General features: G+C 34.8%; 2 protein-coding genes and 2 long non-coding RNA genes across 7 annotated transcripts in view; 3 read left to right on the top strand and 1 right to left on the bottom strand.

Moving 5' to 3' along the window:
* LOC143230231 (transient-receptor-potential-like protein) overlaps positions 1-8,821 on the top strand; it is a 72,754-nt gene extending 63,933 nt beyond the window's left edge. For all 3 annotated transcript variants that reach the window (XM_076463404.1, XM_076463405.1, XM_076463406.1), the window contains 5 exons: positions 191-397; positions 2,376-2,423; positions 2,786-2,866; positions 6,437-6,552; positions 8,051-8,821. In XM_076463404.1, coding sequence (XP_076319519.1) covers positions 191-397; positions 2,376-2,423; positions 2,786-2,866; positions 6,437-6,552; positions 8,051-8,348 — 750 coding nt within the window. In that variant the 3' untranslated portion in view covers positions 8,349-8,821. The remainder of the gene's footprint in view (positions 1-190; positions 398-2,375; positions 2,424-2,785; positions 2,867-6,436; positions 6,553-8,050) is intronic.
* LOC143230232 (uncharacterized) lies at positions 327-15,949 on the bottom strand. Its single transcript, XR_013016294.1, has 3 exons — positions 15,313-15,949; positions 5,758-5,900; positions 327-449 (listed from the first exon to the last, which is right to left on the bottom strand). It is a non-coding gene; the product is annotated as an uncharacterized LOC143230232 (long non-coding RNA).
* A 491-nt stretch (positions 15,950-16,440) lies between these two features.
* Positions 16,441-18,845, top strand: LOC143228203 (uncharacterized). Its single transcript, XR_013015253.1, has 2 exons — positions 16,441-16,512; positions 17,805-18,845. It is a non-coding gene; the product is annotated as an uncharacterized LOC143228203 (long non-coding RNA).
* Positions 18,846-21,307: 2,462 nt separating this feature from the next.
* Positions 21,308-26,671, top strand: egh (beta-1,4-mannosyltransferase egh). 2 transcript variants are annotated; one of them, XM_076463394.1, is made up of 2 exons: positions 21,308-21,382; positions 23,751-25,481. In XM_076463394.1, exon 2 carries the CDS (start codon positions 23,857-23,859, stop codon positions 25,234-25,236), a length of 1,380 nt encoding a protein of 459 aa, XP_076319509.1. In that variant the 5' UTR covers positions 21,308-21,382; positions 23,751-23,856; the 3' UTR covers positions 25,237-25,481. The 2 variants fall into 2 exon arrangements, with proteins under 2 accessions (XP_076319509.1, XP_076319510.1); XM_076463395.1 differs by having other exon boundaries at positions 21,331-21,452; positions 23,751-26,671.
* The last annotated feature ends 481 nt before the right edge of the window (positions 26,672-27,152 follow it).

Raw genomic sequence — 27,152 nt, 5'->3', positions numbered from 1 at the left:
CTTCGGAAACTAATTCTGCATTACAATACATTTTTAATCTCTCAACAAATATTATTAAATTAGAAAGGGTTATAACGTTTAATATGAGAAAGTATGTATATATTTTTTATTATACTGGAATTTAATTATTTGTATATTTCTAATAATTTGTATTGGTGGGACAGTTAAGAAATGTTTTTTTTTTTTTTAGGATCACGCAGACAGAGAATGGAAGTTCGCACGATCAAAGTTGTGGATGGGATATTTCGACGAGGGATCCACTTTACCGCCCCCTTTCAATATCATCATTAGCCCCAAGTCCATATACTACTTCCTCCGCGCGCTAAAGCAAGCGTGTTTATTAATGTTTGGCAGCGCCACGATGCGGTCGTTTGATGCTACTAAAGCTGGTATCAAGGTTTGGACAATTTTATTCTAATTTCTGTCTCTCTTCTGATCTAGTCTCCATTCTATAATTTTATGAAAAAATAATATTAATATTTAACAAGCCAAGATACTTAGATCTATACCAGTTAAGTCATCATTTAATGGGAAGAGAAATATTTTAGTTTTTCCAAAGTTTTAACATTAAATTTTAAAAAATAATTATATTTCATAAAGATAAGAAAACTGCTGAGAACTGGTTGAATTTTAAACACATATTAAAAAGTAACTTAATGAAGTTAATAACATTTAACTAAAATCCAGAATAATGTTTTATTTTGTTCTAAGGATTAAAACACTGACTGTGAATATAGGGAGAAATTACTTGTTTCTGTGTATGTGTTTTCTCATTTTATTTTATTTCTCTTTTTATTAAAAATATCCATTGTTTAGTTAGGTCATAGATAGTCAAAGTAAACGTTTTTAAACAAAATAATTTCAAAATGAAAGCCAAGAACCTGTGTAGTTAATTTTTGAACAGATAATTTTAAAAATAGGGTAACATTTATGTAATTCGATTTTTTTTAAAAGAATAAATTTTTGTAGTTAACTTTCTGAGGGAAGATATTTATTTACTAACAGAGAACCTGTTGAAACGGATAATTTTAAAAATATAGAAATATTTCATTGTATGGTTAACATTTTGTAAGATAGACTTTGAAAGCAAAAGGTATAATTATCTTTTAGGTCTACAGTTGAGTACTTGTGTTTCTAATGTTATGTAACACTTATTATGTAGTTAACCTTTTGGAAAAGACCATTCTTTGAATTAAAATCAAATATTTGTGTGCAATATTTATATCTCTTTATGACCTACAAGGTTAAAAGAATTATAGTGTTAAAAACTAAAAACCAATAAACGATATTTTTCAATACACACAATGTTACATCAATCAGTGTGATATATCTGTCATAAATGCATTAATCTAAGTTAAATATAATATAATTAAATATGTTATTCTGAGTTGAATCCAAGTGAGTTAAATGTATTCATTTGATTTAAATACAAAATAATTAAATGTATTCAGGAAGCTTAACCTAAAGGATATGGTGATGCTGGGAGCACAAGTGTGTTTCTTGAAGACCAAAATACCGAATAAAACCATCATGTGTAGAGGTTGAGTATGTTACATTAATCCTATGTTGCAGATGGAAATACTTATTGGTTATGATGCATACTGATGTTTGAGTCATGTGACAACAGTTTCACTTTGCTTACCATATGTTTGGATACGACTTGTTGTAAGCCACTTTCTGGGTATTGTGGTGCCCTATGTTTATCCACATTCATTTGTTTTCCAAAGCCACAAGCGATATCCCAAATTTGAAAATTCTGAACCCACGATCTAAACACATCTCTATCATCTGAGTGTATGAATATTTTGCGTTTGAAAGAACTGTTACACAGCCTTTCCAAAAACGACCACTTTTAGGTGACATCGCATTGCCTAAACGACACCTACACTCTAAATCTGTTATATTTCGATGCATGGCCATTTTACATCGGCTGTAGTTTGTTAACAATAGGTTTAATATAACTTATCCAACCTTTTCAAGTTACGTTCGTTTAGCAAGCAAGAACAATCATGTAGCGTTCAAAACGTAGCTTTTTATTTCTTATCGCAATCTATTTCACGGATGTAATAGCTTTGATCCACATACGTTTATAAAAAGGAAGCCTTGAAAAAGTACAGCGCCATCTGTAAAACGAACTTTCATTGCATGTTATTTCTCCAATCAATCAGCATCCTGCATGACGAACCATCGTTATACTGAATTATTTTTTTCTTTAGCAGGATCTTGAAATTATTCAACATTACAGATGAAACTGATCAATGAAAACTGACCACTTATGTAGTTTTATCTTCACTTCATACCTTTCGTTGTTGTTGTTTTGGGGGGGAATAAAAACACAATTATATGTATCTTAAGCCACGTGATTTTTGTTTCAGTCCGAACATCAAACCCTAACTTACTTCGGTGATCCTGGCAAGGACAAGGCAAGTTGTGAACCATTTGATACTAGTGTTTCTTATCAGACTTGTATCATATTTATTTCACTGTTTATCAGATTTGCGTGATTGTCTTCAGTAAAATAATATATATCAAATTTCAGTTAAATACGCTGTTAAATAAACTAAATTTGTGTAACTTTTAGTTCTTAAAGTATAAAACATATTGTAGCATTCTAAAATAATTAAATACGATACACATAAAATATCGTTCCACTGTTTGAACAGAATCATGAATCTCTACTTTTTATATTAGTACTTCTTCCTTAAACTTCGACTTGAATTTCGTAACTTTCTGTCCTATGTTTTACCTAATTTTCTACTTTTCAAATACTTCAACTATAATACAGTACCTCAAGGATTCATCCAGCCTAAATGGTGCTACAGTGCAAGTAGGCCCGACACCTAGTGGAGGCAAAATCAATTACCAGGTAACGACATATATTTTAAAATGTTTTCACCGCTGTTTGCTATTGCAAGTGTTACAATAGCTTTTAAATTGTTTCACGCTCATTTGTTTTCATGCACATCTTATATTCATTTTTTAAAAATTTCTTTAATGGTTATGCATTTGAGTTTTATTTTGTAAGTCCCCTGTCCCTGCTGCTAAATGGCTCAGGGGTAAATCCGAAAACCTATAACGTTAACAGTCGGGTTTCCGAAACCAATGGTGAGCATAGGAATGATAGCCCATTGTGTAACTTTGTGTTAAAGAATAAAACAAATCAAATCCTCCGGATTTATAACGCTAAAATCGGGAGTTCGATTCCTGCGGTGGCTGGAGTTTACTTCGCCTAAAACAAATAAACAAGAGTATTCCTCCGAAACTAACAGCTCAGTCAGTTTGCTTATAGTTTGAGGATTTCTAACACGATATAGTCAGGCTTGCTTTGAGGTTTATTTGGCTTTTAGAATAGCTACAATCCTGCCACTTTGTTGGTTTCTCCAAAAGATGACTTATCAATCTGGTAGTTTAACCAAGTACACATACTACCAGTAAATTATGTTCTTGTTAGACAGTGAAGCTAAGTGTTAAAAGGTTTATAGAATCGTGTTCTTAAAGCCGAAATGTCTTACACAGTGCAGAGCTCAAATATGTAATGTACTGCTTCTGCCTATATGAGGGTCGCAAGTTCGAATCCCGTTCCTGAACATGCTCGCTCTTTGATCTGTGAAGGTGTTATAATGTGTGGCCAATTCCACTATTTGTTGTTTCAGTGGAACTTTAGATGGAATAGAAACAGCAGATTTAAACAAAATTTAAAAGTAAACAAACAGAGCTTTGAGCCATCCTTCTCGCGTGAGAATAGGTTTTGGTGTCATTTCTCATAATCTCTTCAGGCAACAAGGGCAAAGTTTACAACGTTAAAGCTGCCTGAAATACCAGTACATTAATTGATGGTTTTCCGTGTTGGTCTTCAGGAAATTCAAACCGAAAGATGAATAAATGTGCCAATTGTAATACACAGAAAGATCAAATTATTATGAGAAGGTATAAATATTACATATGCTCATCTTTCAGTCCAATGTCCAACCGACATCTGCAGATATTTGTGTTGATGCTATTAAAAGACAAGTAATCACTCCGCCCACTGACTGTGATGTAAGTCTGCAGACTAAAACTCCGTTCTCGATACCTGTGATAGGTATAGTAGAGTTAAGTCCATTGTGGTTTGGTTTTTGAATTTCGTGCAAAGCTACCCGAGGGCTATTTGCGCTAGCCGTCCCTAATTTAGCAGTGTAAGACTAGAGGGAAGGCATCTAGTAATCACCACCCATCTCCAACTCTTGGGCTACTCTTTTATCAGCGAATAGTGAGATTGACTGTCACATTATAACGTCTCCACGGCTGAAAGGACGAGCATGTTTGGTGTGACGGTGATTCGAACCCGTGACCCTCAGAGTACGAGTCGAGTGCCTTAACCATCTGGCCATGACAGGTCAAGAATGGGATTGTAAATGACTGAAGTACAACAAAAAGTTCAACTACTATATTGTCTAGTGTTAGTTTCAAACAGTTTAGAGAAATAATTTTCCATTTTTTCCCATAAATACTACTGTTATCATTTAATTTTGAACATTACTTCCTCACGTATATTTGTTCAAATTCTTTCCTTCACTGGTGTTGGAGTGAGTGCATCCCAGTGGTAAGCGTGTCGGTAAATGAGATTCTGTATCTCGCAACCTGTTACCGACAAATAAACAATCACATTCCGCAATTTGAAGCGATGGATACGTTATAAGAGTAACAGTCAAATTCCAGTAACCCACGAATTGGTGACGAATGGTATTAAGTAGCTGTTTTCCCTCTAGTCTTGAAGTTTTTAAAATAAGGGACGGCTAGCGCAGCCAGCCCTCGAATAGCTTTGCCCGAAATTCAAGAAATAAACAAACCTTTACATGGTTCGTTACCATATGCTAGTATTTCCTAGATTCAGTAGGTCTTCAGAGGACATGGTTTTATCCGTCCCTTCATGATACGCTGGTTTTCGGAGGTTTTTGTTTCCCGAATATCTTTAGGCTTGTATGCAGCATACAATGTAAGTAAATTTATATATTATACCTGCAAAAGACAAATAAATGTACCTACATTGGACTCTGTATGCAAGCTTCGAGCTTCCTATGTGTTGGTATTTGGGTAATTATGTGGAATACCCAGGAAGGTCAGGTGCACTAGACCTCTTCCTCCATCCCGTACTTTGATGACGTCTTTTTACTTAGGGTATGGTATTTGGTATAACTTTGGGCCAGAGTATGACACCATACTCAGGCCCGTTTCAGGGCAGTGACAATTTGTAGTCGTGAAATAGTCTGTGTGCAAGCCTGAACCTTGTTTGTTTGTTTTGAATTTCGCGCAAAGCTACACGAGGGCTATTTGCGCAAAGCCTGAAGCTAGTGAAGAAATCGAAACTCCTTGAAAACTGCAGTAAAATGTTCAAGTGTTAAATATTTTACTGTTTGAAGGACTAATATGTATAATTTTTATTAAATAATAATAAAAACCAGTTCAGTTTACAAAGAACTGGTTTAGTTGGTACTCAACATTTATAACAGTTAGATAATTAGAAACATTATTTAAGTATTACAATAACTTATGGTCAGATAAGATTTTCACTGTTATTGTTTGATATTAAACACAACTGTACTTTGCCAACCACGGGTATCGAAATCCAACTTTTAGCGTCTTAATCCTGCGGAGTTTCCGCTGAGAGGTGGGGGGCTTAACTATTAACCCAACAAGATGACTTGTGGAAAGTTCTAAATATATCTTTTTTATCACTATATAATATATCGACACATATTTAGACTTTAATTTTCTCACACTTATGAAGCCTCTTCTGTTTCAGTGGGAACTCCATTTTCCCGGACATTCTCCAATATTCTAACTTCTCTTATATTCCCTGGAATATCCCACTTTTTGTGACGACTTCAGTATAAGTGTACCGGACATCTTTCTAAATTTGACTGTTAAAGAAAAATAAAAATCACCCAAAGTACAAGAGTCAGGCTATAGATATTTGTTGTCCTAGTCATTTTTAAGTATGTTGTTGAGATAGTTTTATACAATATGTAACGGAAAAACAGAAGTTATTTCTAGAGTAACTTGCTGGCTTCTTCACGTCTCGTGAATGATAGTAAATTTATTAATAAATTAAATAAATAACCGATTTACATATTCTTCTTCGGCTTGTGTAAGGCTTACAAACAGTAACAATTGATTTTTAAATTGTTTAAATAAAACTAATTACAACTCCCTTGCTCAGTCCATAATATTAACTGTTCATGACATCTGACGAGATAGTATAAATCATTTCCATGTCTTAACCGGCCTGATTAAACCTGGTGTTGAGTGAAAGACCTCGTCGGTACTATATGTGATAGATGTAGAATGATTGACATATTATAAAAAACGTTCACCCGTGGGTTCTTACAGTAGCTGCTTCGTGAAATACTCTAACATATGACGTGAAGTGTTGACCTAATGTGTTTCTTTCTGGCAGGAGGTAATGAAGCGATTAGTTAACCGTTATATTCATCAAACCAAAAAACAACTTCGTCAAGATGGAGTGAACGAAGATGACTTGCTAGAGATTAAACAGGACATATCAAGTTTACGGTAGGTGTCGTGTTATAGACCACTGTTAATCATTGGACAATACTGTGTATATATATAATATGAATCGAATCTCACGCTTACAATATTAAAATAATATAAGAATATAATATATTTATTGTTAACAAAATATTTTGTTACTATCAGAAAATATACAACATCCCGGATTGTTGTTTCATACGAAAGTTACATTTAATTAAAACAAACCTTCCGTCCATACAATTGATTTAATAAAAAATATATCCTGTAGTAAGTTAAGAAAGTCCGTAAATAAAATATACTAGTAAGTTAAGAAAGTCGGTAGATAAAATATATCCCGAAGTAAGTTAAGGAAGTCGGTAGATAAAATATATCCCGAAGTAAGTTAAGGAAGTCGGTACATAAAATATATCCCGAAGTAAGTTAAGGAAGTCGGTACATAAAATATATCCCGAAGTAAGTTAAGGAAGTCGGTACATAAAATATATCCCGAAGTAAGTTAAGGAAGTCGGTACATAAAATATATCCCGAAGTAAGTTAAGGAAGTCGGTACATAAAATATATCCCGAAGTAAGTTAAGGAAGTCGGTACATAAAATATATCCCGAAGTAAGTTAAGGAAGTCGGTACATAAAATATATCCCGAAGTAAGTTAAGGAACTCGGTACATAAAATATATCCCGAAGTAAGTTAAGGAACTCGGTACATAAAATATATCCCGAAGTAAGTTAAGGAACTCGGTACATAAAATATATCCCGAAGTAAGTTAAGGAACTCGGTACATAAAATATATCCCGAAGTAAGTTAAGGAACTCGGTATATAAAATATATCCCGAAGTAAGTTAAGGAACTCGGTATATAAAATATATCCCGAAGTAAGTTAAGGAACTCGGTATATAAAATATATCCCGAAGTAAGTTAAGGAACTCGGTATATAAAATATATCCCGAAGTAAGTTAAGGAACTCGATAGATAAAATATATCCCGTAGTAAGTTAAGGAACTCGATAGATAAAATATACAAGTAAGTTTAGGAAGTCGGTAGATAAAATATACAAGTAAGTTTAGGAAGTCGGTAGGTAAAATATATCCGTAAAACAAATGAATGGTTGGAAGCTGAACAAGTTAGACGAGAGTAAAGTTACGTGTCAGAAGTGTAACAATTATATTTTAAGAAAGTTCGGGTGAGATCTTTCATATGAAGTTCAGGGTATGCTCTGTTGGAAAATCTTTAGTTGGATTTAGGTTTATTTTGATGCAAAGTGGCTAAGATATGATGGAAATCACGGAAGAAAAGGTAAACAAAAGTTAAATAACCTTTTGTAGGTTCATTACAAACCTACATGACCTGGTACAGTCTTATCACGAACCTTCTGTGGTTTCACAACCAACTTCGTGGCTCTCTGTTTTGTTTAATCTCTATTTTACATTTTAAAATCTGTATTCTGGTCAAAGAATATCTTGTAACTAGTAGAGCAACAAACTAAACAAGATACGAAGGCTGTTATTTTTCTTTTTTTTTAGGTATGAACTTCGTGAAGACAGGAAGCGAGAAGCTGCTAGAAACACTGATTTGATTGACAGCATCAAGAGAGACGTCATCCGTTCTCTGCGAGGCACCCAAATGTTTCATCCCAGTCCAGAGTATGGACAGGACTCGCAATCTGGCCTATTGTCATACCACGAACTGGAGAGTCTAAAACGAGAAATTGTTGATAGTCTGAGAGAGGAGGTTAGAAACATGTTGCGGGGGATAGCTCCCCCTCCCGTTCCTACTGTTACATCAGATCTTTATCAAACACATTTCTATACCCAGCTATAAACGACTATCCATTAGAGTTAGAAACTAACTCCTCAGTTCCTGCGTATACTGGCTCGAAAAGATTATCTCATTCAGCCTTCACCACCAAGTGGCTAAATTATTTAAGACTATGCACTATAGACAGAAAATGTCATCTTACTGTGACAAGTTAGTAAGATTAGTTATTATCCCAAAAGAAACTATTACCATACTCCCGGCTGTTGGCGGTGACCACGGTAATCTCGTGTTTTTAGCAGAGATGACAAAGTTAACCAAACATTGAAAGCTGGTGTTTTCCATTAGTAAGGCCTCGCTGAGTAGTGTAGATTGTGTTTTGGTTTAGTATAACTGCAGACAATTTTTTTTACTGTACCAAATGTTTTAAGCAGGTGTTGAACTAAAAAGCCCTATTTTGTTTAGAGATTGTACAACAACTAGCTGAGAAATGATGTATCTTTCCTATTCATATCCTAATAAATAGTATGTGTTGTCTACGTTATTATAGCTCGTCCAGGCACCAAACACAAACACCAGTGTCTTCACATCTAAACAGCTCCGCTCCGTTTTTGCTGTCTCACTCTTCAAACTGATCTCTCACAGTCATTCTTTCACTTTAAAAACGGTAAGATCAAATAAAAATAGAATATTTACCATCCGGCCACCACGTCCCACCTCCACCCCCTCTCCTCTAAACTTCTTCTGAGTTACAGGTTTACCACCACCAGGATAATGTACGATATGATAAAAGTATGGAACAGTCACCACGTTATATTTTAATCCACAAGCCCTCTGTTTTACAAACATTAACTTGAGAGCACGTTTACATAATTTGGTTATTTTATTACGTCAGGCCCGGCATGGCCAGGTGGTTGAGACGCTCGACTCATAATCTGTGGGTCGCGTGTTCGAATCCCCGTCACATCAAGGGTAAAGTAAACAAAAAGTTAAAATGAGGGTAAGACTCATGAAGGACGATAAAGAAAGAACGTTCATATCTCACAATTATCAGAAAACTGGGTTATTAAATTTTGATTTTTTAAAAATTTTGACAATGAAGATTTAAGCAGTATTTTTCATTTTGAACAGTTGATAGCATAAAACAATACCAGATAAGATGACTAAATTAATTCTGAGCCTTTTAAAAAAATTTGGGAAATTTAAAGAACAATAAGGCTCTTGGGCCTGATAATATTTCCACAAGGATTTTGAATGAGGTTAAATAATGGGTATGTGTCAGTGGCGTAGATCCTGGAGAGATGGGGGATACATCCCCCCTTCGTTTTAGGTGGGAATATGGCGCATACAATCATCCCCCCCCTACAGTTTGGTCTATTGAATTGTTTTATTGCATCACAGGCCTACAAATTGTGTGTTTGTTCTTCTAATTCTCGTGTTCTTACCAATCGAATTACATAATTAGGCCTAGATGTAGGCCTTTTCAATAGCCGAAATGCACATCTTTATTATAGGCGTGCTTCTAAGCTTTTCGATCTAAGCAATAGTTTGTAGGTATCAGTCCGTAGGCCTAAGTATACATGCAAGGCTTGCAGGCACTATCACAGAATCTACCTACGTCTTGTGCGTGGTATAAGATTAAGTAAAATTTTCATCACAAGAGATTGAACAGAGCATGAAATTGAAAATATTACTCCCAAGCGTAAACTCCTGTGATCTAGATCTGGCAGGCCATGTGTAGGTTGTAGCTGCATCAATCTTATATGTATATTGTGCGGTTTTCATACCCCATTTGTTCTTATGCATGTCTAGCCGGTTTTATTGGCGAACGCCTTACTCTCCTTAGCTGCCAAAGCCGATGACCATAGTGTACGTTTAGTGTACAGTTAACGACAGGTTCGGGCCGCTCGGATCCAGACGCGCCCTACATCACCCCCTTCCGCTCTCTTTAGTCTGAGCCTCGATTTTACAACAGGGCTCATTAGACCTGTGTTTGTGGCCCTCATTAATCCATGAAATTTCAGATTATCACCGCCCTCTAATAAAGTGCTGGTGCTTTATGGTAAAAGAACAATATATTCTGTTATCATAGATAGTAAAAATATTGTATTTTGTTGTATAATTAGAACACAAAAGGAGATATTACAAAGCCTGAAGCCTCTACTCGAATTGTATTGCTAGTTTTTGTTTAGGTGTTTTTATTTAATAGACGTGCTTATAGACATTACATCACAACGTGTTTGCCTTTTGATGAGCTTTAACAGGAATATAATATATTTGTGATTGTTTAAGTATCTTTCGAGAAACTTGCAATTACTTGTGTTGTAACTAGCACACATTATTGTTCCAGCGATGCCCAGCCGGTCAGTCGGCTCGGTAGTCACTGTGAGGTTCGCGCGTTCGACTTAAATACATTGTACAGTTCAGTCCTACTTCCATTCTGTTCTATCTTCGTTCGTTGTACGTTAGAGTTTTTCAGTAAAGACTGTATTTTAGCCTGTTGAGTCATCTGGGAAACAGATTCCAATTATGACAAGCAAACGTCTGAAATTTTCCGATATTAGACAGTTCTGCAAGTCAGTTACTAGTACTACAAGTGACAATACAGATGTAGATAATACAACCACCTCAAGCAAAGGAATAAAAAATTGTTATACAGAGGAAATACTATGTTTATCAGAGGACGAGTCTGAAAATTCTTGTGCAACTATTGCACATCATGAACCACCAGATAGTTGTGAAACAAGTTTGTGCAGTAATGAAAAATCTGACACTTCACAGATACAGTGTGGAAAGCCATATCATCCAGATGCACAACTAATACCACGACAAAAAGCAAAATCTCAAAATATCAACTTCCAGGGCAAGTGGTCTGATGAGTGCCTATGGCTGCACTTCGACAATCAGACTCAAAATATCATATGCTTTCAATGTGTCAAGGCAGAAAATAGAGGCCTTTTTACAGGGTAATTGGAGAGGCCAGTATACCTTCATATTCACCAGTTTTTGCAACTGGAAAAAGGCAAAACAGAAATTCAATGAACACCAATCCTCCTCTAAGCACAGATTTGCTATATCTCCAGATGATTGATGTAAAAAAGAAGCAGCAGGAAGAATGCAAAAGAAGTCTAGCCAAAATATTCAGAAGTTTACGTTTCTTACTGCGTCAAGGTTTAGCATTACGTGGACATACTGAAACGGAAGGGAACTTCCTTCAGTTAATGAAGTTCCTGGAAGAGGAAGATCCTGAGTTGAGGGCCTACTTGTCAAAGAAAACCACATTCACATCACCCCAGGCTTAGAATGAAATAATGGAAATGTTCAGCCATCAAATAATGAGGAACACAGCACACGAAGTGCAGCAAAGTAAAATCTTTGCATTAATGGTTGATGGCACTCAAGATGTTACAGGTGCCTAACAGGAAGCAATACGTGTACGATACGTAGATGAGAACCTTGACGTCCATGAGACATTTCTTGGTTTGTACTGTGTTTCCAATACAACTGCTGAAACAATATCCTCGACTATACTTGATGTACTGACTAGAGTCAATTTACCACTGTCAGGATTAAGAACACAAACTTATGATGGAGCCGCTAACATGAGTGGTGCGTACAGTGGATCCCAGGCAAAAATAAAAGAGAAGCAACCGTTAGCTTTGCTTTTTCACTGTGGAGCACACAAGGCTAATTTAATAACGCAACATGCAGTTGAAGCTTGTGAATGTGTTGGAGATTCTATCCAGTGTGTACATGAACTTGGTGTCTTGCTATAGAGGTTAGGAAAACACAAGACAATCTTTGAAAATATTGTATCATTAGACAGCCACAATGGTCCAGTTAAATACATCCGCCAACTGTATCCAACACGCTGGTTGTGCCACCTATCTGCAATTACATGTGTTAATGATCACTACAGTGACATTGTTGATTCTTTGAATTAGCAAATGAAAAATCAGATGTAGCAGTGAAAGCACGAGGTCTGCTGGACAGATTTGACAAAGGAAAGACAGTTTTAGGATTGTTGATGGCTCAGCATCCATTAGCTGCATTAGAGGAACTAAACCGTGCATTCCAAGCAAAATCAGCGACAGTATCTGGCATGATTGAAGTATCTGCAATGACAGTTGAGCAACTGCGAGTATTGCGAACAGAGGAAAATTACAACAAGATATTTGATGAAGCTGAGAAAAATGTAACTTCCCTAGATCTGGTGCCTATTGAACTACCACGCATTCGCAGACCCCAGAAGGATCACAGGTGATGGCTCAGCACACCATTCTGCAACAGTTAGAGATTACTACAGAAGCCAATATTTTGAATTTGTGGACACAGTCATAGAACATCTGATCACTAGATTCAATGCAGACAACAATGACTTGAGGCAATATCTAGCACTTGAGAACATGATTACATCTGGCAAAATTAACAACTCGGTTATAAACTTCTATCTAGAAATCACTGCACAACAGCTCGAGTTTCAGTTTCCCCTGTTCAAAGGAACAACAAAAGCAGTATTTATGAAAGGTGCGAAGGATGATTACTATAAAATGCATGAAACAATCCAGCAGATGTTTAGTGAAATGTTTCTTCTCATGAAAATTTTGCTTGTATGTCCAGTATCCAGCTGCGAATGTGAACGCAGCTTTTCCGCATTAAGACGGTTGAAGACGTGGTTAAGGTCAACTATGTCTCAGAAACGCCTCAACCATGTGGCAGTTTGTCACACCCACAAAGATGAGGTCGACAAGATAAATATACAAAAGCTTATGAAAGAATTCATAAACAGATCATCACAAAGGAGGTCAACGTTTGGGAACATGTAGACTAGAGGACTAAATGAATCTTACTTCAATGAAAAGTATGAATAATTATGTGCTACATTGTATCGATGTGTAATTTTCAAGAGTTCACAAAAACATTTTAATTATTTTTATCAAACAACATGAACAGTTTTTCAGTAGATATAAACTTATCAAGGGTATTACTAATTTTATTAATATTTGAAAACGTAATTCATGTAATGAAAGTTATTAGTAACCTTGTCAAGTATAATGGTCATACTGTGCAGTGTGCAGGAATAAATTCATGTGGCAGTTAATTTATAACACATTTGTCTTTATTCTATTAACATTTTGAAAACTGTTCATAACATCCTCACTTATACAAACCTACATGGAAACTATGAAGTATCGTGGCAACAAGATTACTATGTGGCTGTTTCTTCACGTAGTCAGAGATTACCAATTTGCAAATTGACCAGTCCACATAAGTGGTTACAAAAATAATCCCCCTCCCATCGGATGTAAAAAATCTACGCCCCTGTTCTACAGTGACTATCTTTATTGTTCGATTTAACAAACTATCGCAAAGCCTAACTCTATACGGAGTTGTTTTATAAAAGACAAATATTAAATAGGCGAAGGAAAGTCTAAATGACCAGATAGCTAAAAAAAAAAAAAATTGACACAACGTAAAGAGGGGCCCAATCGGCTTTAACTAAACGTTAAATCCGCCCCTGTTGGTAAAACACAAATACACCATATCGTGGCCCGGTCCCTTTCCACGACTGCAACATTTACCCCGAGGAAGATTTTAAACATAAAATAAATATACCAAGTTAAAACTTTGATAAAACTGCGACTTGCGGCCTAAAAATCAAAACGACGTATCAACGTAGTTTGGTGCAGTATATTTTGGCCAACTAAATCTTAGTTCCGTCGGCTTTCTAACCTATAAACTTAATTAACAAATCACATGTAGCAAAAATCAAAGAAAAATTATGACTGTGCTTGAAAGTCCAATGTGGGATATAAGCCACTAATCTGCAATTTCACCCAAATTTATGCTATGTTTTCATGACCATTTAAGCTAGTCAACCGAATCATATATTTGACTTTTTTTTAAATTTATAATACAAATATACTTTATGATTAGCACGTATATAAAATAACTATTGAAACAATACACGAGTAGAAACCAAGTCATGTACAAGTTGTATACACAACTACACAAAAAGTTACATACGTCAGCAAGATGCTGAGTTGGTCGGTGAATCTGGCAATTTATCTGTGAAACAATATATACACATAATAGAAACTGGGCGATTCTTTCACAGATGAACTTCACGAGATACAAGCAGTTACTACCAGAAAGACAAATAATGACTGAATTAGTTGCGACGACGATTACCTACAATCGCTTCTGGACTGTGAAGACGTGTCATATGCTCCATTTTTTGACCAGGAGATACAAAGCCTCGCCCACAGATGTTGCACTTGTGAGGGAATTGCTTGGTGTGTTTGTAAATAACCTGCGACTTAAGTGTACTGGCCTGTGTAAAAGACTTGAAACACTGCGAGCATGCGTAAGGTCGCTCCTTTGTATGTACACGAGTGTGATAAAGGAGGGTATGACGGAGCGAGAAACGTTTCCTGCAGTTTAAACATTGGTAGGGCCGATGTTTGGTATGACTTTTCAAGTGAGATTCCAGATTTTTCATGGCCACGAAAATCGTACCACACACAGGACACGGTAACCTTCTCTCCTTCCAAGTTCACTGTGTCGGTATTTGGGTATTGATGTTGTTAAATACCCAGGAGGGTCAGGTACATTTGACCTCTTCCTCCCTCCCGAACGATTATAGCGTCTGTCTTTAGGGTTTTTTTTTTTTTTTGTTTTTAAGCTTTGGGCCAGAGTAAAAGTATAACATCATACTCAGGCCCATTTCAGGGCTCAGTCCATGCATGGACGAACAAGTTTTTTTTTCTTTTTTTCCTTTTATTATTTCTCTTGTTTTTTTTTCTTCATTTTTTATTTTTTTTTGTATTGTCTATATCCGTAATCTTAGCTACATTATCTTCAGATGCTGAAAGTAGAATATCTTTAACTAGTTTTCTTTTTTTTCTAGTCCTAACAGTATTTTCTTTAATAGGCGTTAACTTTGCTTTTAATTCTTTTTCTGCTATAAACATTAAATATTTTAATTTTACATTTTCATTTTCTATTGGGCCACCGTCACTAGACTTACTTTTTGTCCCTGATATAGACGAGCTTGCTCCCTCAGTTTCAGACGCTATATCGTTTTCCCTGGTCTCCGACTCCCCAGCCGGCATGTCGCCTCGTTGTTTATCGAAGTTGAACTTGCTGTCTCGGGCTAATTCAAATGGTAAAAAGGTCTTCTGTCTTTGTATCTACTGGCGTGAAACTCGAAGTGAATGGTAAGAACTCGACAAAATATGAAGCAAAATATAAGTTGTATACACGTAGAATTCAAGAGCCTTTCAGAGGTATATCCTATCTTTACCCTCTCCAAGCGCAGAAATCCCTTCTCTCCTCCAGAAGCTTGTTGCTTTGATTTATCTTCCCGCGCTCTGATGACGTATATAATTTGTTGTTATTCCTATCCACGTGAAAAACGGGGACAGCCAATGGTACAGCACATCGCTCGTAGCCGTCATCATGCACACGACCAGTAACCTCGGAAGAAAGTTGGTCCGGTTTCTTTACAGCAGAACAATCAACCAGAATTTTGTTACCAGCACTATAATCCACAGCATTCATTTGTTATGTGTCATATACGCAAAACATCTATAAATAATATTTTCTTACTCACTGATCACTCACTAGACGAAAACTATACCTACGCCACTTTCTTCCCGCAAAGGCTGGTGGGAACAAGCACGTTATCTCGTGGTGACTAACGCTCCATCTATAAATATATTTTGAAAACAAAGAAAGCATTTCAGAAGGAAAATTGATATGCCACTCTCGTCTTTGTTTCTCGATTTATGGAATATATAAAACTCCAAGTTTTAAAAACATTCAAAAACTTACCAATAGAACAATTAACATCTTGTACGTTACATATAAGGATTGAATGTTAGTTTTGGACATAATATATTAAATAAATTTCGCAAAAGCAATATCTAATGTTTACTGTATATGAGGTAAAAAGTAAATTTTGTATCAAATTGTTATTCTACCCTCATGTTTTAAACTATCTTTATAAGTATAGGTGTAAACCTTTGAAATAAATTGTTTTTACTTTTGTATAATTTGTCTTACTTTATTTTTATCACATTACAGTAAACTTATTTCTTGAGAAATCTATATTAACAACATCTGTTGTACATCTACGTCACGTTTCTGTGAGCAATAACTTTAAAGATGGCGTTATAGGAACGAAACGGTTTTGTGGCTGCTAGGCTTTTTCCTAGGTGGGACAATGGTAAGTTTACGGTTAAGTAATAGAGTCTATTAAATAAGACACCAATATCCACGTATTTATCTTGTCATTGCTTCCCAAAATGTATAATTTAGTATAACTTCGTCGAGCAAAATAACTTATGGAATGAGATAACAACAATATTAAAAAAAAAAAAAAATCCTTGTCGGGATTGAAAACGAAGTTCTAACAATTGTATGACTTTTATTGTAATGGGAATCTAATGGTTGTGTTAAAGGTTGTGACGTCCGCTACTCAAAAATATGTGTTCTCTTCTATATAATTCTATTTAAATAACTACTATAACCCACAGGTCACCATATCAAAATGAGGGAACTGGTAAAACAGAAAATTATACATAATAATCAAGATTCATACAAATCCATTGCAGCTGATCAGTCTCTTCTGTAACCAGTCTCAATGAGAGGACCTAAGAAAGTCGTCGATGTTTCGTGTTGTAATCGTATATATATGCGAGGCTATGGGGGTTGATCCTTCCCAGAAAATGAGAACAAATCTTACATTCCCCACACTGTATATTGATGACCCAGTCTCCTTCGCCTTCTGTTAACAAAGGGGATCCTCTAATTAGTGAAGTAGTGTTTTTCCCCTCATTCTCTTGGTAGCCTGCTAATTATTGAAGTAGTGTTTTTCCCCTCATTCTCTTGGTAGCCTGCCAATAAGTGAAGTAGTGTTTTCCCCCCTCGTTCTCTTGGTAGCCTGCTAATTAGTGAAGTAGTGTTTTTCCCCTCATTCTCTTGGTAGCCTGCTAATTAGTGAAGTAGTGTTCTTCCCCTCGTTCTCTTGGTAGCCTATTAATTAGTGAAGTAGTGTTTTCCCCTCGTTCTCTTGGTAGCCTGCTAATTAGTGAAGTAGTGTTTTTCCCCTCGTTCTCTTGGTAGCCTGCTAATTAGTGAAGTAGTGTTTTTCCCCTCGTTCTCTTGGTAGCCTGCTAATTAGTGAAGTATATCGTTAACAAAGTAACAAAGTATTGAGTTATTTCTTCCTCCTCATTAGTGTACACATCCTCAGCTCATTTCGGGTTACATTAAACATAGCTGATCATTCCATTAAACCTCAGAAGAGCTCACAAATATCGATCTGTCAAAATCCTGACGTACTCGTCAAGTTTAATTATATATGTCATTTTTTGGAATAGGATAAGTTTAAATGCATATCTTCTGGCTAAATGAAGCTATTTTCAAAGTGATATAAGATATATGGGATGATTTGATAGCATTAAGTCTAATTTAAGCCAGTTAGAATATTTACTAGTTTTGTTTTATTTATTTTAGAAGTCACAATTATTATGGAAGTATCAGAGGAACACATAAAGCATATAATGTTTAACAAGTTCAAAAAAGGGAAAAATGTTACCAAAGCATTCAAGTGGTATATGGCAATAACATGCTGAATGTGAGAAGGTGTCAAAGAGGGTTCAATACGTTTAGAACTGATAACTACAGTTTGACAGATGCAGCTCGCACTGGGCGCCCTGTTGAGTTTGATAATGACCTGTTTCTAACAACACCTGCGGAGGAATGTGCTGTAACTATTGAAGAATTAGTCCAGAAACTTAGTTCATCTCCTTCTACTGTCCATCGACATTTTCAACAACTTGAGTTTCAAAGTTGAGAACACAGATACTCTATGAGTTGTTAACTGATAATTTGAGAGAATGAGTAGGCATCTACACATCACTTCACTTTCGTGAGCTTCTAGCTTTGTGTTTAAACCGTCTAATGACTGGAGATGAGAAATGGGTACTCTATCAAAATGGCCACCGACAGTGGGTTAGTGAAGGAGAACCAGTTACATCACAGCCAAAAGCGAACCTGCACCCTAGGAAGATTTTGCATAATGTTTGATGGGATGAAAGTAGTGTAATAGACTTTGAGTTGTTACAAACAAACCAGATAATCACTGCTGAGAGATACTGTCAGCAAGTGGATCAACTGAACACTTCACTCAAAAAGTAATAGAGACCTGCTTTGGTGAATTGGAGAAAAGTTGTTTTATACCATAATAATGCACGTCCTCACATCGCTAGGATCGCTTCCATAAAAACTGAAGAGCTTGGCTAGGAGAAACTTTCTTACTTTCCCTTATTCTCCTTATCTCGCTCCTTCAGATTACCATCTTTTAAGAAGCTTGCAACATCATCTGAATGAAAAACAGTTTACTTCTATGGATGAGATTAAAAACAGCCTTTGTACCTTGTCTCAAAACCACCTGATTTTTATAAGCGTGGTATTGAAAATCTTTTGAGACGTTGGCAGAATGTTATTGCAAGTGATGGAAAACACATGATTAATTAAAGTTGTTGAGTTCTTTTTTTCTCCTTTGAAATATTATTGTTACAAACGACATTACTTGTGGGATGACCTGATAATTATAATAGTTCGTGCATTACATCATTCAATACGGTAACGTGAACTATCCATGTAATGTAAAATGTTAAATTTGTAATATGATTGGCGAGATAATTGGGCAGATAAGGTCCAAATGGTAATAAAACAACAAAATCAAATAAAAACTTGTGTATACTGTTCGAGCTTTAAACTATTTAGTATAAACAACTGAAGTTTTCTGTTACATTATGCAATCATTCTAGAAAAGAAAAAAGTTATTTAGATTTATTTAGTATTTTTCATAATATTATAGTTACACAGTCGGCCAAATTGGTCGAGGCGGTATTGAGTAACGATAGAGTAAAACAACAGATAAAATATAAAGTTTCATTGAAAAAAGAAGACATTTGACATTTATTCAGAAGGTTTTAGAAGTTACACACATGATATTTGAAAATTATCTGAATTAAGGTATTTCTAACCTTAACATTACAATTATGTTCAACTTAGAACAGTAAACATTCTGATTCTATATATTCACAGGTAAATCTTCAGTGAAAACATCTCATTAATGTATTTGATTTTTCTGTACCAGAAAGGGAAATATGTACGTATCATATTAAAAGTTATAGTATGGAAACTCTGATATGAATTTTGTTGTATAGAGGTAGGTAAAAGTACACTTTTACAGAGTTATGTGTAAGTTTTCTTATAGCAAAGCCACATTGAACTATCTGCTGAGTCCACCGAGGGGAATCTAACCCCCTGATTTTAGGGTTGTAAATCCGCAGACTTGCTGCTGTACAGGGGGGGGGGTACTTTAGAGAGTTAATTTAATTAAACCGCTTTATTATCAATGTATGTCAACAAACTATAGTTAAAACTACTATAAGTTTCAATTCCTTAATTTTAGTCTTACAATGGACCAACAGTAAGTTTATGGACTTACAAAGTTAAAATCCAGGGTTTGATTCCTTGGCGGAGAAAATACTAACGACGTATTCTGTAACTATCAGCTGAATGAAAGAAAGAAAATTTCAGTTTTTTATTTACCAACTATTTATTTATGGAACCTTTACCAGTCTCAAAGATATAATTTTAAAAGTTTCCTGTCTACACGAGATATGTTTATTCTCATTTTAAATATTGATAAAATTTTGCGCGAAATTCAAAACACACCAAACCGATCACAAGGTTTAAACCTTAAATTCCGGCCGCACCAAATATGCCCGCCTTTTCAGCCGTGAGGCGTCATAATGTACGGTCAATCCCACTATTTGTTGGTAAAACACTAGCCCAAGAGTTGGCGGTGAGTGGTGATGACTAGCTGCCTTCCCCCTACTCTTACACTGTTAAATTAGGGACGGCTAGCGCAGATAGCCATCGTGTAGCTATTATAACGCCCTCACGGCTGGGAGGGCGAGCATGTTTTGGCGCGACTCGGGCACGAACCCGCGACCCTCAAATTACGAAGCGCACGCCTTAACGCGCTAGGCCATGCCAGGCCTAACTTTTCTTGACTTGTTTGTTTTTTATAAGTTATTACTGGTAAATAAATGGCTATACAATAAAATAAAAAAGACTGCTTGCATTCTATAAGTATATGAAGTCTACTTCATTCACTTGCTTCTATTTCTCAAGCAGTACTGATAAGCTGTGAATTAAATGAAACTAGCCTGCTCGATAGGATGTAGCGAATCAAATAATTTGTTAAGGCCTCTATACAGGGCGCATTAACCAATAGTCTTTCTAGGCTTGAACTCGGAGCGCAACAGTTTGGTGGACGCATCTTAGAGATAAGGCTTTCAAAATAAAAAATATGCATCATTACATATTAATATTTCGGTGAGTTTGAGTTTATGGATAATTTTTCTAGTATATTATGCGAGAAAGAAGGGGCATATCTAAAGTTTTGGGCCTAGAACGCCAATAAACCTTAGTCTATTAATTTCTCCGTAAAATGTTGCTCAATAATTGGCGTAAGTAGTATTGACTAGCTGCCTTCTTTCTGGTCTATCAGTTTAAAACTAAGAACGGCTGACACAGGTAACTATCGCAAATTCAACAAAATAAAAAATATTAATGTTATAATTTGGTGTATTTTTTTTACTTACGTTACATTAATAATGTTGGGTTGGAGAGAGAAGGACAAAACATTCTTGTACTAAGGCCTTCAGAGACGCAAATGCACCATTGACACTTTTATTAATATTTTCAGATACTTTCAATTTAAAATGAAACTCTAAGAAGCTCCCTAAAACAAACACACACGCGCGAAGCGCTAAATTTAATAAATATCATTTAGGCCAATGGCACATTTTAAAAAAAGATTTTCCAGAATATTGCAGATTTTGTTATGAGCAGTATAACAATTATTAAATATTTTGATACAAATAAACTATTTTATACTATATTATTATTAACAAACGGAACATTTTGCTATGGTATGTAACACAATCGTAGGCGTAGCTGGTGACCCACAATCCATTGCGACAAGTTGGAGGTGTATTATACCAAGTTGGGTGAGTGTATATGTGATTGTGATAGATAATTGGAAAGGTTAGAATTTTCGATAAGGCTGTAGTTTAAAAGGTAAGACTTAGCAGAACTGTATTTTAATGATATTAAGTGTTAATTGTTTCAATTAATGTAAATAAATAATCGTTGTTTAATGTAATTTTACACGCAGACTCGAGTACTCGATTCTTGTACATAAATTCCCCAGTAATATACTTAGTGTCAGAGGTATCCATTTGTAGTAGTTTTAGTTGGTAACTCAGTATTTTACTTTTAATTTTTTACTTACTTGATTCATAAACAGTTGTAACTATAATGACGTTGAAGATATTCTGCTTGACGTTAGGATTAAGAATTATAATATTTTTGTATCTCAGAATGGCTGGTATGGGTATTAACACTTATTTCGACCTTTCTAGGTCATCTTCAGGTTAACAAAGATTTTAACCTGTATTCTACTATGTACAGTAAAAAACGTGTACTTTATTTAGTTTATTACTCTTATTACAAAATTTATAAATATTTTGGTAGTGTATTCTGATACTGATAGGTGTGTAATGGACTTAATTAGTAATACTCTACGAGTATAGAGCTGTATGAGTAATGACAGTTCTTGTAATGTTGTAATGCAGTAGGCTTATTTACCGCCATAGGTTACCGTACCGGTACATATCTTCTGATTCGGATCTAAACTAGCATCTATTTTTAGGCGCAGTGTAAATTGTAAACAGACGTAAAACTTAACTGTAGCCTTGTATTATATTGAATCTTTTTCAAGCCATATTTCTCCTATAGCTGTTCTACCTGGTAGCTCGTTAGTAAGTTTGAGGACTTATAATACTGTTAATGTTATAATGCTAAACTTCGTGTTTTGAATTTGATATTCATGTTACAGACAACATAAATAACCCATTGTGTAATTTGTGCTTTGCTTCCTTAAGCCTTAACAAGAACAGTTCCTATTAAATATTAGCTTAGAAAACTTTTTTGTTGACCATACTAACATAATTAAGCCTTTAAAGTGTTTAGTAATGATTTTTGAAAGTAATTCAGTATCAAATTTCAATGGCTTGCTTTCTCCATAGAGGCTACTCAACCTTTCTCTTGGAGAAGGCACATTTTGCTGATATGTGAAGAACCCACACCCTACTTATTAACTTTAATATTTCCTTATTTTTATGCTTCTATTGTATTTTATCCCTATGTCCAGACATTGTATCTGATGCAAAGTTTTTTACTCTGGTAATATTAAAAATATGCCTCATTTTTAGAACATTTCAAACCCCAGAAAAATATTTTTTTAACCATTTCATAAAACTAAACAGACTATCTCCAAAGATGTGACCAACAACAGCTAAAATACAAGAATAAACCACTGAGGTCAGAAAGGTGTTTAGACAGGAAACAAGAGTTATAACATTTTGTAAAGTTCCTGATGCACTGACGGAGTGCATTACAATGTAAATAAACCAAGATGTTCTTCTAAATTTGTTACAACTTGTAAATTAGTACACACAAGTGCATAAAAGTTGAAGGAATTTCACCCTTGTTTCTTATATTTTGTGATAAGGTGTCAGATGAATTAGTACCATTCAGAGATATTTGATAATTAGATAAGATTATTGTCCATCTAAGTGTGGTGTTTCACATTAATGTTGTCAAAGTGAAAGAGCAAATTTATTGCACATATAGATGAGTATCTTTTAAAATGATTTTAATTCTAAAATGTTAAAACCAGAAACAAATTTAAATATTGAACATGAAAAAGAAATGTTGAAAGCTATTAAAACTTGTACATATTGTATGTATTTTGTAGTTCAGTGTGTGAACCAAGTTATATTACATAAACACACACACACACACACACACACACATATGCTGCAATGTAAAATAGTTTGAAGTAAATTATCCTTCACTTTTGATTAAAGCTACATGTGTAAATATGAATAAAATGTTAACCCAGTAATTAATGTAGTTAATTTGATATGCTGTTTTAATGTATTAATGATTAGAATGTATTAATCAGTTGGGTGCCCTCACTGTTAGTTTTATCTTTTGACCATAACCCCAGTAATATTTTGGGAGGCTCAAACAACTTAGTAGATTTAGGTTGTTTGTAGGTGGAAACATTTTAGATAAATTAATTATAACCTGTTTTATTATCCTGTAATAGTAAAGACATTCTTCTAATGAACTATTTATTTCTTCTTAAATAAACAGTTTGTTATATGCATTAGATGTGACATCTAGATTGTATGAATTATCTGGATCTTATTTCTTACTTACAAAATTTTATTTTTTAGTGTATTAATATTTTTGTTTGTTTTCTAGTTAAAATTATTTAATTATTCAAAACATGATCTTAACTTTCAGGTACAGTAATCCTGAAAGTGTGAGGTTACTTCAAGAATATTCTTAAACCAACTGTAACTTCAAGAGGCCTAACTAAGTGAGCTGGAATTGCATTCAGACAAGAACCATGATTTTGAGTAGTAGAACAAAACATTTGTTGCACTGTTTTCTTTGTTTCACTGTAATTATAACATTTGAAGTATTTACTGGTGGAATTCATCTGTGGACATTTGAATTTGATAACATTGATCCCATACAGAAATATGGATACATTGGATCATCTATTTTGTATCTTCTTCGTATTTTAACTTTACTGGCATTACCACAGTGTGTTTTTAATTTTCTGGGACTCGTAGTGTATAATGCCTTTCCCGATAAAGTGCAGCTAAAAGGATCACCACTGCTAGCACCTTTCATTTGTGTAAGAACAGTAACTCGAGGGGATTACCCAGAACTGGTTAAGAATAATGTGACCAGAAACATGAATACTTGTTTTGATGTTGGCATGGAAAATTTTATGATTGAAGTGGTCAGTGACAAGCCTGTTAACTTGACAAAACATCCTCGCATCAGAGAACTGGTAGTGCCCTCTACCTACAGGTCAAAGAGTGGAGCGCTGTTCAAAGCCCGAGCTCTCCAGTACTGCTTAGAAGATGATGTTAACATTCTTAGTGATACTGACTGGATTGTTCACTTAGATGAGGAAACGCTGCTGACAGAAAACTCTTTGAGAGGAATTATGAACTTTGTCTTTGATGGCACCCACAAGTTTGGCCAAGGCTTAATAACTTACGCTAACGAGAATGTTGTTAATTGGGTGACAACTTTAGCTGATTGTTTTCGAGTAGCTGATGACATGGGAAAGTTGAGATTCCAGTTGCACACTTATCACCGTCCTCTTTTTGGGTGGAAGGGATCTTACGTGGTTACTGAAGCTGGTGCTGAACGAAAGGTATCTTTTGACAATGGTCTTGATGGATCTGTAGCTGAAGACTGCTTTTTTGCCATGATGGCATACAAGGAAGGTTATACATTTGACTTTATCCAGGGAGAGATGTGGGAAAAAAGTCCTTTCAGCCTCTGGGACTTTTTGCAGCAGAGGAAGCGTTGGATGCAAGGTATATTTCTAGTCGTGCACAGTCAGGCCATTCCACTCCGAAACAAGATTTTCTTGTCATTATCCCTTTATTCTTGGATTACTGTCCCACTGAGTACATCCAATTTAGTCTTGGCAGGCCTTTATCCTATACCTTGCTGGCAGGTACTAAATGTGATTTGTGCCTTTGTTGGTGCCATGAATATTTACATGTACATCTTTGGTGTGATCAAGTCTTTCAGCCTCTACCGCTTGGGATTCTTTAAATTTGTGTTCTTTGTTTTGGGAGCACTATGCACCATTCCTTTCAATATTGTAATTGAAAATATAGCAGTGATATGGGGATGTTTTGGCAATAAATATCGATTCTATGTTGTTAAGAAAGAGGTTAAACCTCCAGTCACAGTCTAGGTTATCGGATATAAAAATAACTTAGTCTGTAAACTAACTTAAAAGTTGCATGTGAACCCGTGATCATTTTAAACAGTTTGAACACCTCAAGAAGATCTGACATAATTCTAACACACCATTTCCTGCCACTACTCAATAAGTGTATGTTCATTGTTCACAGCTTGTTGGTATGATTACATAAAGTAAAAATAGTGTAATAGTAAGTTAAGATGTAAAACATATTTATGGGGAGTGTTTTTTTTATATGAAACCTTTCAGCAATAGGTGTATTCATAAACAAAGTATCTATCTAATATAAAGACTTGTTAGTTTTAAATTTTCAATCTGCTTGCCAAGACTTGTATATGGAACAATTTGTCTGAATATAGACCATAGTAATCTAGCTAGTGATAAAATGTCTATTTCTTTCAAAGTTTTGTGAATCAAATTAATTATGTAACTGGATGTTGTGTACACTTCTACCCTCTTAAAGTACTTTTTGTGGGTAAACCCTTGTCAGTGGAAATGTAAAGTGGGTTCCTACTCAGTATTAATGTGTAATGTTTTACCACTTTTATTTTGATCTTGTAGAATTGTCTATCACTTTTTGATTATATGAGTGAGTTACAATTAGTACTTCAATCTCTTAATCATAATAACAAGTGTTTGTGTTTTTGTCTCAACTGCATGCAGTGTATTTATATATTTGGTGAATGTTACAATATACAATTATTTTCTGCTGTTTATTTAATTGAAATACATTGATTCAAACTCAGTGTTTAAATTACTAATCTCAGAGCAGTGATTTTTATGAAACAACCAAAATTATAAGTTCAAAATTGTCCTTTTGATGTACTTGTAACCGTTTTAACTTGGCCATGATGAGCATGTGTGAATTTGAAACTTTAAAAAGTATTCACTACATTCTATTGTGATTAACATAGGTTCATTTTCTATATGCATGTTTTCATTATTACTGACTTTTAGTAGTGTCATAAGAATGCGTTGAAACAGTTTATTCAGTATTATCCATAATAAAATATTTTAAATGTAATATTTTGTAGCACAATGGAAGAAAGATCATTTCACTGTGCTTATTAGGTATTTATATTCAATTTGTTAAAGGAATTGTTATAGAAGTACCATTAATTTCTTTGTTTTATATCATGTACTGATTCAAATAATGTACTACAAATTAAGGTTCATAATATTTAGAAAGAAAATCCAATGTACACATTGATTTAAAGCTAAGCTTAACTATTAAATGTTACATTGTTTGTGAAATTATTAAACACTAATGGATATGTAATAAATTTTAATGTTAGTACTAGTTCTGTATAATGAGTCAAAATAGATTCTAGGAAGGACTAATTCTAACTGAGATTTAAACAACAAAGAATCGCCTGTCTAATCCCCTGTATACAGCTTACTGGTGAAAATAAATTGTTTTGCCTGATGTGTTCAATTATTCTGAACTATTACACTTGTGTTCGTTTTTTTTTTCCAAAATATGATTTAAAACGAAACATTTGATACGAGTGTGATAAGATTATAATGTGTCATATTTGTGTGTTTCTTGTTCGTTTTGTTCTTTTTTATGGAAGACTAAATTTTTTTTTTTTTTTATGATAGTCACTTTTGGTCATCGTCTGATAAAATAATTATCCAAAATATTAAGTTCACAGATTTAACTGTGAACATTTTTGTAGCCTATTTCTTTAACTTTCAATTTGGTAGTCAGGAATTTATCTCAGAACTGCTGGTATGGGTATTAACACTTTTATTAATAAGCAGAGAACAACGTTTCGACCTTCCTTTTGTCAACCTGAATATGACCTAGGAAGGTCGAAACGTTGTTCTCTGCTTATCAATAAATATGTTAATACCCATACCAGCCGTTCTGAAATACATTTTTATTTTAAATGGATTTCTCGTGA

The sequence above is a fragment of the Tachypleus tridentatus genome, chromosome 10, assembly GCF_004210375.1.
Source record: "Tachypleus tridentatus isolate NWPU-2018 chromosome 10, ASM421037v1, whole genome shotgun sequence".
NCBI classification, from domain to species: Eukaryota; Metazoa; Arthropoda; class Merostomata; order Xiphosura; family Limulidae; genus Tachypleus; species Tachypleus tridentatus.
This window is presented reverse-complemented; position numbering and strand designations above follow the sequence as displayed.

Coding starts and splice junctions, on each gene's coding strand:
- egh (XM_076463395.1), top strand. CDS start 23,857: ATGATTTTGAGTAGTAGAACAAAACATTTGTTGCACTGTTTTCTTTGT.